The sequence below is a fragment of the Condylura cristata genome, unplaced genomic scaffold (genome assembly GCF_000260355.1).
Source record: "Condylura cristata isolate star-nosed mole 26May11 unplaced genomic scaffold, ConCri1.0 scaffold00030, whole genome shotgun sequence".
Classification (NCBI taxonomy): domain Eukaryota; kingdom Metazoa; phylum Chordata; class Mammalia; order Eulipotyphla; family Talpidae; genus Condylura; species Condylura cristata.
Window position 1 is genome coordinate 3,053,128 of NW_004567131.1, and position 14,110 is coordinate 3,067,237.

The window sequence follows — 14,110 nt, forward strand, 5'->3', positions numbered from 1 at the left end:
TTAAAGAGTTAGCGTCATACTCCACGCAGTCGCAATCTCACTGCCTGGCGGCCCCGCCCTCCAGTCACTTCCGCTCTAGCGCCTCTTGCGCGTGCGTACCAAAGCCCTGGCATTTTTGCGCAGGCGCAGTCTCTCCGTTTAGGTTCCTTGCGCAGGCGCCGTGTGTGAGGCTCAGACCCCGGGCGCAGGCGTTCTAGTCTCTCTTCCCTCCTGCTTCCTCAACTCAGCAGCTTGGCGGGGCTTGGGTGGGTCTGGACGGTGGCGGCACTGGCGGTGGCGACAGTGACAGTGACTGCGTGAGACTCGGCTGGAAATGGTGATGGCAATGTCGGACAGTGGGGCGAGTCGCCTGCGGCGGCAGCTAGAGTCAGGGGGCTTTGAGGCGCGGTTGTACGTGAAGCAGCTCTCTCAGCAGTCAGACGGGGACCGGGACCTGCAGGAGCACCGGCAGCGCATCCAGGCGTTGGCGGAGGAGACGGCACAGAATCTGAAGCGCAACGTCTACCAGAACTACCGGCAGTTCATAGAGACTGCCCGCGAGATCTCTTACCTTGAGAGCGAGATGTATCAGCTGAGCCATCTGCTGACGGAGCAGAAGAGCAGCCTAGAGAGCATCCCGCTTACTCTGCTGCCGGCAGCTGCCGCCGCCGCCGGAGCTGCCGCAGCCTCTGGAGGGGAGGAAGGAGGAGGTGGTGCGGGGGGCCGAGACCATCTCCGGGGCCAGACCGGTTTTTTCCCCATCCCGGGGGCTGCCTCCCGCGACAGTTCCGGTCCGGGCGAGGAGGGAAAGCAGCGCACTCTTACCACCCTACTTGAGAAGGTGGAAGGCTGCAGGCACCTGCTGGAGACCCCGGGACAGTACCTAGTGTACAACGGGGACCTGGTGGAATATGAGGCGGACCACATGGCCCAACTGCAGCGGGTGCACGGCTTCCTCATGAACGACTGTTTGCTGGTAGCCACTTGGCTGCCGCAGCGGCGGGGGATGTATCGCTACAATGCTCTTTATCCTCTGGATGGTTTGGCCGTAGTCAATGTCAAGGACAACCCGCCCATGAAGGACATGTTCAAGCTGCTAATGTTCCCCGAGAGCCGTATTTTTCAGGCGGAAAATGCTAAAATCAAGCGAGAGTGGCTGGAAGTGCTGGAGGAAACCAAGAGGGCCCTCAGTGAAAAAAGGCGAAGGGAGCAGGAGGAAGCAGCGGCCCCTCGAGGGCCACCGCAGATGCCTTGCAAGGCTAGTAATCCATTTGAGGAGGAAGAAGATGACGAACCAGCTGTTCCTGAGGTAGAAGAAGAGAAGGTAGACCTCTCAATGGAATGGATCCAGGAGTTACCTGAAGACCTGGATGTCTGTATTGCCCAGAGAGACTTTGAAGGGGCCGTAGACCTGCTGGATAAGTTGAATCATTATCTAGAGGATAAGCCCAGCCCACCTCCGGTAAAAGAGCTAAGGGCCAAAGTGGATGAGCGTGTCCGACAGCTCACTGAAGTGCTAGTTTTTGAACTCTCCCCAGATCGGTCCCTGAGAGGTGGTCCCAAGGCTACCCGCAGGGCAGTTTCTCAACTAATCCGTCTTGGCCAGTGCACGAAGGCTTGTGAGCTGTTTTTGAGAAACAGGGCAGCAGCTGTGCATACTGCAATAAGGCAGCTTCGCATTGAAGGTGCCACTTTGCTTTACATTCATAAGCTCTGCCATGTCTTCTTTACCAGCCTTCTTGAGACTGCCAGGGAATTTGAGACAGATTTTGCAGGTACTGACAGTGGATGCTATTCTGCCTTTGTGGTCTGGGCAAGGTCAGCTATGGGCATGTTTGTGGATGCTTTTAGCAAGCAAGTTTTTGACAGTAAGGAGAGCCTCTCTACCGCTGCGGAATGCGTAAAGGTGGCAAAAGAGCATTGTCAGCAACTGGGTGATATTGGACTAGACCTCACTTTCATCATCCATGCTCTGCTGGTGAAAGACATACAAGGAGCTTTGCACAGTTACAAAGAGATCATTATTGAAGCCACAAAACATCGCAACTCTGAGGAGATGTGGAGGAGGATGAACTTGATGACTCCAGAGGCCTTGGGTAAACTCAAAGAGGAGATGAAGAGTTGTGGGGTGAGTAACTTTGAGCAGTATACAGGGGATGACTGTTGGGTGAACCTAAGTTATACAGTGGTTGCTTTCACCAAACAGACTATGGGCTTCTTGGAAGAGGCACTGAAGTTGTATTTCCCCGAGCTGCACATGGTACTTTTGGAGAGCCTAGTGGAAATCATTTTGGTTGCTGTTCAACATGTGGATTACAGTCTTCGGTGTGAGCAGGATCCAGAGAAGAAGGCTTTTATCAGACAAAATGCATCCTTCCTGTATGAAACAGTCCTCCCTGTAGTGGAAAAAAGGTTTGAAGAAGGTGTGGGGAAACCAGCAAAGCAACTTCAGGACCTGAGAAATGCATCGAGACTTATTCGTGTGAATCCGGAAAGTACAACGTCAGTGGTCTGATGCTTGGACCTGTTGATATGTATACTTATGTATTGCTCATATATTATTTATATTTATATTCGGTTGCATTAGCATATTCTTCATAGGCTCAAGCACAACTTTAAAATAAAAGATGCCCATTCAGAAATGCAAAGTCAAAAGAGAAAAAAGTATTATGTTAAACTCAAATAACAAAAACATTGAAATTATTAAAACGTAATATGCTTCCCTTTTAAATTATGCCAACTCTAATAACTATATTGTCACAACATAGCATTTCAGCTTATCTGTTGAGTCAAAACTCACTTTCTCACTGTATACATTTTGCAGCACAGTAATATTAGTATCTGTAAAAACATAGTCTTACGTTCACAGTGGTATGAAGTTTCCTGACTCACTAAATCATTAAGTATTTAAATGTTTCATGGCCATATGAAACACCCTGCCGCATACACTTGCCCACCTTAAAACATAATGGAATAATTTAGGAAGAGAAGAGGGTTAGGAAAATTGACTTCTGGGTAAATTTTGGTGAAAAGCATTCCTGTTTGAAACTAGCTACAGTGTGCACACCCAAATATTCTATCCCTATACAAGAGGAAGCAACAGTTTTGCAAATGTTTCCCACATAGTTTGAATGGCCAAGTTTCACTGGCTAATTAAGCAACTTTATGATATTTGATTTAGAACATTTACCTAAACCTTAAGGATTATGATAATTGTTTAGATTCTCTACCATTTTCAGTGTAGATTATTTAGCAACCTAGACTTCCTGCAGTGAGAGAACGGTTTTCTTTAAAATACATTTTAGATTTCAGGTTCTGGCTGAATGTTCTCAAGTATGGTTGTTTTGAGCACAGATAAAGAAGAGGAAGTTTAGATGTACCCAAAACTAAGGGAGGAAAAGAGCCTTTGGTGACTCTTAGTAAATGCTTCATTTAATTGCTTCATTTAATTCACTGTTTTTATTTTCCTTTCTTTGTTTTTAAAAGTGACTATGTGCTTACTTCAGATTGTTTATTAAAACAAAAATTACTAAAGAAATTTGAGCTTTCCCAGGCTTCTAAACTATTGCTTCTATTGTATATTAATATTAATATAACATTCCACTAAGAAAAATTGTCTTAGCTAAGACCCATTTTTCCTGTAGCTTCTAGTTGTGATTTTTGTCCATAAGTGCCATTTCTAATGCAATGACTTCAAAAGATCATTTATTTGAATAAAAGTAGTGGTGTTAAGACTGTGGAAATTATGTAAAATCTAAAGTAGCTTCCAAGTACTGGCTTATGGTTGTAAAGCTCCATGAATTAATTATATGCCAGGTAAGCCCTTATTTTAAGCTATGCATATTTAGAAGATTGAAAATTATTGAAGTTACAGATTTCTTTGACTAATTTTTTCACACTTCAGGATTTTTCTAGATAACAACCATAACTGGATATCTCTGCTAATCAAAAACAGTTATAATTTGTCTTTTTTAAGATCACTGGAAACTTGAATTTTGATAAAATTTTGTGATTATTTTGTGCCTCTTGTAGTTTCTAAAATTACATTGTATTTGAAACAGGTATTGTGTATATATTTGATGCTGGGTCCATGAAATGATACTTCCAAAATCAAAGCTTTTAAGGCATGAAATTGTACAAACTTAAATGTGTATACTCAGATAGTTAAATGGTAGCTTCTTCATAGTACTATTTGCTTTTGGAAATTGGAAGTACAGAATTTTGTTCTGTTAAAATTTGTGTGGCCCTTAGTCAAAGTTGTCGCTGAAGGATATGCTTTTGATGAATCAATTAGTATGCCGAATTGATTAACAACCACCTAAGTTATTAATGTACCTCTATGCCAAGACAGAGCAGTTACGTTGCCTTCCTTAAAGTGGAGTTGGAGCACTTCTCTAATTCTTGTTTATTTAGATTCCAAGTTCTAAAACTTGAATGCAGTTAGAAATTGTCCAAAAATATAGTATATATGCTAATATACCACTTAAGAGTTGATTGCCTTTTCTTGTTTGCTTGAAACATAACACTGTCACTTGAGCTTGGAATCACAGACTTGATTGAATTAATCACTGTTGTAAAAAGATACCCTGTGGAATTACGTCTCTTTTTGATTAAAGTCTCATTTTATGTAAGTGCTGAAAACTCATTTTTATTTAAAATACTATCTGTCTTTAAATTATCAGCAGTTTTATTTTGCAACTTGCTTACTAGGATTGGGAAGTTGGCACTTGACATGTGTATAAAACCAGTATATGTTCATTTCTCTTATTGTTCTACTGTGATATGAGGGATCTGAAATGTTTTATCAATAAAGCTTAAAACTTTTTTTTACACTGGATAAAATTGGTTGATATTAGAGTGTTTTATTTCTGTTTATTCAAAATTTATTGTTTTATTCTTGTTACTGAAATATGGTTTTAAAAGCCTTAGCTTTTTTTTTTTTTTTTCCAAATTGGAGTGGTAAGTAGGGAGCTAGTGTTCTGCTTATTATCAGAGCTGTGATTAAATCAGATCTCAGGACTTTTTTTTCCTAAGGATTCCCTGGAATGGGAAATTTCAAATATATGAAGTATCACTTTACTCTAAAAAAAGTGGACTTTAGGCCATCTACACTTCCCTAATCTAGATACTGCCACCATAAATAATTTGATCTTTTAAAAAATACTTATTTATGTATAAGAACTGGGCTACAGGCCAGAGGTGCAGAGGCAGTGAGAGGATTTACAGAGACAAAGTGGGGAGCAAAGTAGGCAGATCAACAAAGTACAATGCTGAAGGGAGCAATGGCAAGACAGGAGAGGTCTGCTGCACCATGTGGATCACCTCCAGGGCCAAGAATCAAACTTGTACTGAAGCAGCTGTACCTAGTTTGCAGTGCTGCATTCTAACCCATTGTGCCACCAGAGAGGGCCCTTGATCTTTTTTTTTTTTAAGATTTATTTATTCATAGAGAACTGGGGTACAGGCCAGAGATGCGGGGGGTGAGAGGATTCACCAGGGACAGAGTGGGGAGCAGAATAGGCAGATCGATGAAGTACACTGCTGAGGGGAGCAGCGGGCGGGTCAGGAGAGGTCTGCCGCGCCATGTGGTCACCTCCGGGGCAGGTGGGAATCGAACTCATGCGGAAGTGGCTTAAGCTTCTTAGTGCTGCTCTTTAACCCCATTAAACCTCCCACCAGGGAGGGCCGATCATTTTTTTTAAGTGAGTAAATACTGAAGGAATATGGGGTATAGTTGAATTTAAATTAGCACAAGCTATACCTCACATTCACTATAATATGGGGAGGGGTGGGTGAAACTAACCATGACTTTATTTTAATATGCTTAAAAATCAGAAAAAGCAATTTGATTGGCAATGTGTTAGAAAAAGGAGAAGAATATTGCAGATTCAGTTCTATGGGAATACTAAGAAAAAGCAGTGTTATTTTGCATAGTTTGGAAGTCTTCATGGAATTGTTGGCTTTGGAGCTCATCCTTGAAAAATAAACTAAACACAGAGAGATCATCTCCAGCAGAAGACACAGAAGTGGGGATAGGTGAGGCCCTTGTGGAGAAGTGCTGCCTGGTTGTAGAGTAGGAGGAACAGTGAAGTAGGCAGCTATCACAGAACCATTGCCAATGTTTTCATATTGGAGGAAAGAAAGGTTATGTAATTATGCATATTGTCTTTTTTTTAAAGATTTTTTTTTTAATGAATACAGGAATTGGGGTACAGGCCAGAGGTGCAGGGGTAGTTGAGAAGATTCAGTGGGAAACAGAACAGGCAGATGGACTGAAATACACTGCTGAGGGGAGCAGTGGGTGAGACAGGAGAGGTCTGCCATGCCATGTGGGTCACCCAGCCCCCTCTTCCCTCCACCTCCCTTGCCCCCCACCCCCACCGGGAATCAAACTCCTGCTGCTGTGACTGTGGACAGCTTCATAGTGCTGCACCTTAACCTGTTGGGCCACCAGGGAGAGCCCTGATACATGCTGTCTTTATGAAGCTGAATCCGGGCCCACTCTGGCAGTGTAATGAGTTAAAACGAGCACTAGGAAGCTAAGCTGGCGGACACCACTTCAGTGCTAGTCCAATATCCCACCAGGGAGCTGACCCACATGGTGCAGTAGACCTCTCCTTACCTGCCCGCTGCTCCCCTCAGCAGTGTACTTCGATGATCTGCCTGTTCTGCTCCCCACTCTGTCTCTGGTGAATCTTCTCACTGTCCCTGCATCTCTGGCCTATACCCCAGTTCTGTATGCATAAACAAAATCTTAAAAGAAAAAAAAAAGCTGAATCCATGCAGAGTGGAAAAATTGAAAGGTATCTCACCCAATCCCCTGTTACCTCTTCACTAGAGGTAATACTGCCAAGTTTCTTGTACATTTTTTTTCCAGAAATTAGATTTTACTCTACACACTGTTGAGCATCTTGCTTCCATTTACTTACCAATTCATTTTTTAGAAGACATTGCTTACATCAAGACCTTTAGCTTTTACATTTTTCCCCCTGTGATTGAACAGTGTTCAGTCACAATGAATGAATCTTATCATTATTTTGCACTTTCCAATTTAACTTAAGGTTTGTGTGATTACAAAAATATTCTAAAAGAATGTTCCCTGCACAGACATCTTTGCCTACATGAGTGTCTACAGGATGCATTTCTAGAAGTTGCTCTGCCAGACTAATTTTTATGTAGGTAAATATTTGAATTGTTTATTGGGGAGGTTGCACCATTTTACATTTTCCCCAACAGTATAGGAGAGTATGTGTTTCCCCAGTTTTTCATGAATCTTTATTCATTTCTTAATAATAGTACATTTTATTCATTTTGCTAATCTCTGTAAAAAATAGGTTGTTTTGTTTGTAATTTTAATGAGTGAAATTGAGCAACTTGTATTTATTTATCTGCCTTCGCCATTTTATTTTTTGGTTATCTGTATTTTAATGATTGTGAGAGTACTCATGCTATATTTAAGAAATTAACCCTTTGTGGGTACTAAGTGTTGTAGACTTATTTTGTCATTCATTTTATGTATTTTTGTAGTGTAGTATGTTCTAGCTTGTTATGAAATCATCAGGCTTATCTGAGGCTTTTCCTTGCGCTATTCAAGCTTAGAAAGGCCTAGACCATGCTCAGATTCTGAAAACATTCATAGAGGGTGGGACCTAACAAATTCTGGTGAAGGGCTATGGCCACCTTGGTGGTAAGTGTGGTGTGGTAACATACAAGATCCTGTACCTCTGAATCATGCACAGAATTGTAAGCCAATGTTACCTCCGTGAAAAAAAAAATTTCAGTGGTGAGTCCTTTCTCATTCCACAGAGTTCTTTGAAAACAAATAGTTACTTTATTTAGCCAGTCTCAAAACAAAACAAAAAATAAAAACATATATTCATGTTTCTTTGTCCTACCTGGTGAAGCCAGAAGCCAGAAGCAGCTCCGTGGGGCTCCACTCTTACACGCCACTCAATATGGGGCTCTTGTGGCAGCTGCGTCTGGCTATAGCATTCCATCCTGGGGTTAGACGGCATTAACGGCGGCTGCCCCCACCAGGGGCCTCATTTTCCTGAATTTGGCCAGAGGAGAGAAGGCGGTGTGGCTCTAGAGCCAAGTGGTTGCCAGAGCAAGCTGTCACGCAGGCTCACTCTGGTTTTTCTTCCAGTAATTTAATATTTGAAATTTTCCTTCACCGGGCCCTCCCTGGCCGTGCCAGGGGTTAAAGCGCCACACTGAGGCTATGGGCAGCCACTGCAGCACTAGTTCAATTCCTGGCCAGGAGGTGACCCCTAGGGCGCAGCAGACCTCTCCTATCTGGCCCGCAGTTCCTCTTGGCCTTGCACTGTTCAGTCCATCAGCCTGTTCTGCTCCCCACTCTGTCTCTGGTGACTCCTTTCACTCCCAGCACCGCTGGCCTATACATAAATTCTTGTATGCATAAATAAATCTTTATGAAATTTTCCTTCACCTAATCTTTTTTATTATTATTAATTTATTTTTACATTTTGTGCCTTTTTCCATCTCAGTTGTAATCCCCGTGGACTTTCCACTACCAATTCACCCATGTGCCATCATCATAATCCAATGCACTGTCCTCTCCCACTCCAATTTTTGATCCCATTCACCGGGGTAAAATGTCTCAGGTATATCGTTCATTGTTTTTAATTTTTTCTTTATTATAATTGCTTTCCCCCACCCCTCCCCCTTCCTTTATGCTCCTGCTATGAGTAAAACCATCTGGTATTTTTCTTTTTCTTTCTGTCTTATTTCACTAAGCATGATCCCTTCCAGCTCCATCCATGTTGCTGCAAAAGGCATGTGTTTATCTTTTTGGTTGCTGAGTAATATTCCATTGTGTATATGTACCACATCTTTTTAATCCAGTCATCCACTTTTGGGTATTTGGGTTGATTCCATGTCTTTTCTATTGTAAATAAAGCAGCAATAAGTATGGGGGTGCAGGTGTCTTTTTGAATCAGTGTTTTGGTGTCTTTTGGGTAAATACCTCAGAGGCTAATTTATTTTTGAGTAAAGAATGTCATAAGAAACTCATCACCCTTCACACACAATGATCAAGTAACAGTTTTGAATCCTCCTTTACTCACTGTCTTGAAAAAATCATTTTAACTATTACATGTATGTTACATTTTTACATGGGGTGCACTTTTAGGTCCTACATTCTATCTCACTGATATTCCTATTAATGTGCCTGCAGTAGTTTTCATTAACTAGAAATTTATAATATGATTTAGTAACTGGCTGGACTGGTTTCCTCTACTGCTTTAGGTTTTCTCTAAGTATTATCACATATTTGTAACTCAAGTTTTATTTTGAATAATTTTATGGCATTTTTTTCAACTATTCTCCCAAAGAGCTGGAATTTTTACTGAAATCAGATCAATTAACTTAAGAAAAAGTGACATCTTCATGGTGTGGTAAATATACACAATGGAATATTACTCAGCAACCAAAAAAAAAAAAAACCAAAACATGCTTTTTGCAATAACATGGATGGAGCTGGAGAAGATCATGCTTAGTGAAATAAGCCAGAAAGAAAAGGAAAAACACCGGATGGTTTCACTCATAGCAGGAGTATAAAAGACCAGGGGAAAAAGAATAATAATAATAATAATGAACAACTATATACCAGAGACATTTTACTGGGATGGAATGGAGAATAGGATCAAAAACAGTGAGGGGAGGGAAATGCACTGGACTATGGTGATGGCACATGGGTGATTTGGTGATGGGAAGCCCACGGGGATTACAACTGAGATGGAAAAAGGCAGAAAATGACGTAAAAATAAACTCTTATTTTTTTTAAAAGTGACATCACTGTAATTTTGAATCTTTGCAAGTTACCTTTTGTATTTATTCCCATAGTATTTTCAAATTGCTTGGGGGTAGATGTTGCACTCTTTTTGGTGAGTTTAAGCCTGGTATTCATTTGTTTGAGCTGTTATAAATAAAGTCTAACTCCATGCGGTCTCTGATTATTAGGATTGAAGGCAAAGTACTGTTTAGTTACAAATGCTGCAGCCTGGGCCTGCCTGGTAGCTTAGAGGTTAAGTCTCAGTGACTGCTGTCTTCTGCTCAGGGAGTTAACCCCCTTTAAGGCTCAGCAGACCTCTCCTGTCTCTCCTGCTGCTCTCTTTAGCAAAATATTTCATAACAAATCTGTCTGTTCTGCTCCTCTCTTGGTCTCTGGTGAATCCTCTCATCCTCCCCGACACCTCAGGCCTACACCTCAGTTTTCCTGAGGTGTAGAAAAATGCACACAAATAAAATAAAATAAAATAAAATAAAAACGATAAAGTAACTGGCCTGGTGGCTTCAGGTGCCATCTCAAATGGTTAAATTGAAGGGCTTTCCTGGGATGAGAGGGAAGGTCAGGTAGGAATCTTCAGAAAAGGCTCAAAGGTGTACAGTTTTCTGCCTTCTCCATGGTAAACAGATGAGATTAGGTCTTCCAGGTACAGGCCCTTTAAATGTCTTTTATAAAAGCACCCTCAGGTCCTCCCTGGTGGTACAACGCAGCACTATAAAGCTATTCACAGCAACTGCAGAAAAAGTTCAATCCCCAGCCAGGGAGGTGACCCAATTGGCATGGCAGACCTCCCAGTCTAGTCCAATTTTCCCCTCAGCAGTGTTTCAGTACATCTGCCTGTTCTGTTCCCCTCTCTGCTTCTGGTGAACCCTTTCATCTCCTACATCTCTGGCCTGTATTCCAATTCTTGTATACATAATGAATCTTTAAAATATATATAGAAGCATCCTCCCCACAACCATCAAAAACTCTCCCATGAAATCAACCTTTAGCTAAAAAGACCTATTTTGGGGTGGCAGATAATTGCTCCTCCACATTCCACAGCCCTGGGACTCAAGGGGTTTTGAGTCCCCTTGAGATTTTTTTTTTAGGGTCTTGCCATCTTCTCCAGTGGGCCTAGAAGACAGTTTGTAGACCAAAAAGCCACCCTCCCCTCTCCCTGAAGAATTTTTCTGTGTGTGTGTGTGTTTGTTCCTTCTGCTTCTTCTAGCAAATCCTGTTTTCAGCCTTGGGTTTATTTAAGTCACTAAAAACAAAAGACTAAGGGAATATTTTGTTGGCAGTATTTGCTTCTACTTTGCTCTAATTTTCATCAAGACAAGGAAAATGAATCTTAATTTTTTTGTTATTAAAATGGTGAAAAATACCAGAAGATAAACAATAAGCAAAGTGAGTGTCATCAGCTCACCAGGACGATGATTTTAAAATGAGGGAGGAAAGAACACCAAGGACTATGGTGATGGTGCCCTGGTGAACTGGTGTGGTGCGAATTCTATGGGGATTACCCCTGAGAAAAGAAAAGAAAGCAAACATTGTAAAAAAAAAAGAACAATGGTGTAAAGTATATATAACTAAATTATATAGTAAAAAAAAAATGAGTGGGAAACAAAGATGGAGCGAAAAAAAGGATAAAACTAACCTGTTTGAAGTCCTGCTAGAAAGGTTTCAGGGCAGCTGAAATGATATCCTCCCAATGCTCACCCTCAAGCTGAGTAGCTCTGGGCCTGGATTTGTTTTTAAGGAAATGAGAATTGGGCTTATCAACCCAAGATTTTTTCACAAAAGGTATTTGTGAAATACAAAACAATTGCCTTCATCCTGTGACTGAACTTTCTTGCAGCTCATTTCCTTGTTGATAGGAGGATAATCCTAACAGTATCTACCTCACAGTAGTCTGAGGATTAAGTGAACTAATATTTATAAAGCACTTAGAAAGGCACTTGGCACAGAGTAAGCACCCACAAGTGTTAGTCAAATAGAACAAGTCAGTCCTAAGTTTTACCTCTACTAGGGACAGAGTCAAGCCAATAAGAGCTCCTTGATGGGGGCAGAGGCCCCACAGACTTCCTTCTCTTCAGTTCTTCAGTCTTGTACACAAATAGTACCCTGGGTTAAAATAAACTTAGTTAAAAAAAAGATTTATTTATTTATGCATACAGAACTGGGGTACAGGTCAGAGGTGCAGGAGTGGTGAGAGGATTCACCCCTGATCAGAGTGGGGAGCAGAACAGGCAGGTTGATGAAGTACACTGCCGAAGGGAGCAGTGGGCAGGTCGGGAGAGGTCTGCCGCGCCATGTGGATCACCTCCAGTTCTGGGGATTGAACTCTCACTGAAGTGGCTACAACTAGCTTGCAGTGCTGTGCTTTAACCGCCTGTGCCACCAGGGAGGGCCCATAAACTTAATTTTTTTTTAAAGATTTTATTTATTTATTTGTGCATACAGAACTGGGGTACAGGCCAGAGGCTCAGGGGGCGGTGAGAGGCTTCACCAGAGAGAGAATGGGGAACAGAACAGGCAGATTGACGAAGTACACTGCTGAGGGGAGCAGCGGGCGGGCCAGGAGAGGTCTGCCACGCCATGTGGTCACCTCCGGGGCAGGCGGGAATCGAACTCATGCGGAAGCAGCTTTAGATTCTCAGTGCTGTGCTTTAACCCGCTGCGCCACCAGGGAGGGCCTAAACTTAATTTTTTTTTACCTTCAATTTTAACACATGAATTTTACACTTAAGGGGTGTAATTTCCATCTCATAAACATATTTATCAGTAAGAAATGTGAAAAAAAGAAAAGATAGTCATTTATGCCAAAACTTTTATAGTTGTTGTACTCAGTATTTAATGATCCAGTTTCCATTAACAATAAAACATAAGAAAGCTTATGTGTCCAAAATCTGAGTCTATACAGAAGCATCAAATCATTATTTCTTCCCTGAGAAAAGGGTAGTCTTTCCTGTCAACTTCCTTCTGTATTCTGGTCAATAACTTTATTAAAAATTTTAAAAATGTTTTAAGGTATTTTGCACAGAAGAACTGGGATGTAGGCCAGGGATACAAGGGGATGAGAGGATTCACCAGAGACAGAGTGAGGAGCAGAACAGGCAGATCTACTGAAATACACTGCTGAGGGGAGCAGCGGGCGAGACGGGTCTGCTGTGCCATATGTGGGTCAGCTCCTGGCTGGGAATTGAATTCGGCCCATAGTGGTGAGAGTGCTGAGGCTTAACCCCTGGGCTACTAGGTAGGCCCAGGTCAGTAACTTTTAATAGGTTTCTCTAATAGGATTCTTGATTCCTGGAAGCTGTTCTTCAGCTCGTTTTGTTCCAGACAGTGTAGATGCTAATTTGTTTGCTGAACCTCCCATACAAGCAAGGCTGTCTGTTCAATAGGTCTTCACAGACCAATGTAAACAGGCACACAGAGTCCCCAGGAACCTACTGGGCTGGTTTCAAACACTCTAGTGTAGGGTACTGTCAGGGCACAAAATTAATCATCCTAGACCTCTCTGGATTCTTCTTGGGCTTGATGAGTAATCAAAACCATGTCAGACAGGTTAGATAAGGAAAACAATTAATTTAAAACATAAGTATGGAGAATTTCCATGGCTGTGAATCCTAGAGAATAACAGAGCAGATCAGGAATACTTATCCTGTATTTTAGGATCTGAGGCATCAAGCAGAAAGAAGGGAAGACTTCACATGATGGAAGACGGGGGGGACGTCATCCTTACTCTGAGAATAAAGATGAGAGTCTTAGAACATTTTACTGATAAACCAAGCTGGGTGAGACCCCCAAACTGCATGCATTCTTCTAGGACGTAAGAGGGAGAACAGTTACATTTCTTTAATTAGGAAAAGGGCAGAAGCTTAGGATATATTGATCTCTTCCTTTTTAGGGAGGGGCTAAGGACCTTGGCAAGAAAAGATGCTTCTAGTCTTCAGACCCAACTAGAGCTGCAGGTCAGGAGATCCCGGGGGTGCCTCACCCTGCCTGCTTACACAGCCACACTGTTCTCTCAGGTCTTCCAGGACCAACCCCCAGCACACTCTGATCACACAACTCAAACAACCCACCCTCTATCCCCTCCTCCATCACCCCAACCCCACACTTCTGAAGGCCGCCTCCTACTCATCCTAATTCTGAGCTTAAATGTCACTTCCAGAGGTGGCTAGCTGCCTTGGTTTAATTATCTTAAGTCAAACTTTTCTTGCCTTGAATTCTTAAGTCTACTGACGTGACATATCAACCCAGTTTTGTTAAATTAAGGCCAAATGATGGCAAAATTTAACCTAAGACAGCTAATTTATTATATGTCTCTGTCAAACT

The 14,110-nt window shown here is 42.1% G+C and overlaps 1 protein-coding gene across 1 annotated transcript; it reads left to right on the forward strand.

Moving 5' to 3' along the window:
• The first annotated feature begins 178 nt into the window (after positions 1–178).
• EXOC8 (exocyst complex component 8) lies at positions 179–4,810 on the forward strand. Its single transcript, XM_004691135.2, has one exon. It carries the CDS (start codon positions 314–316, stop codon positions 2,492–2,494), a length of 2,181 nt encoding a protein of 726 aa, XP_004691192.1. The 5' UTR covers positions 179–313; the 3' UTR covers positions 2,495–4,810.
• Positions 4,811–14,110: the final 9,300 nt, after the last annotated feature.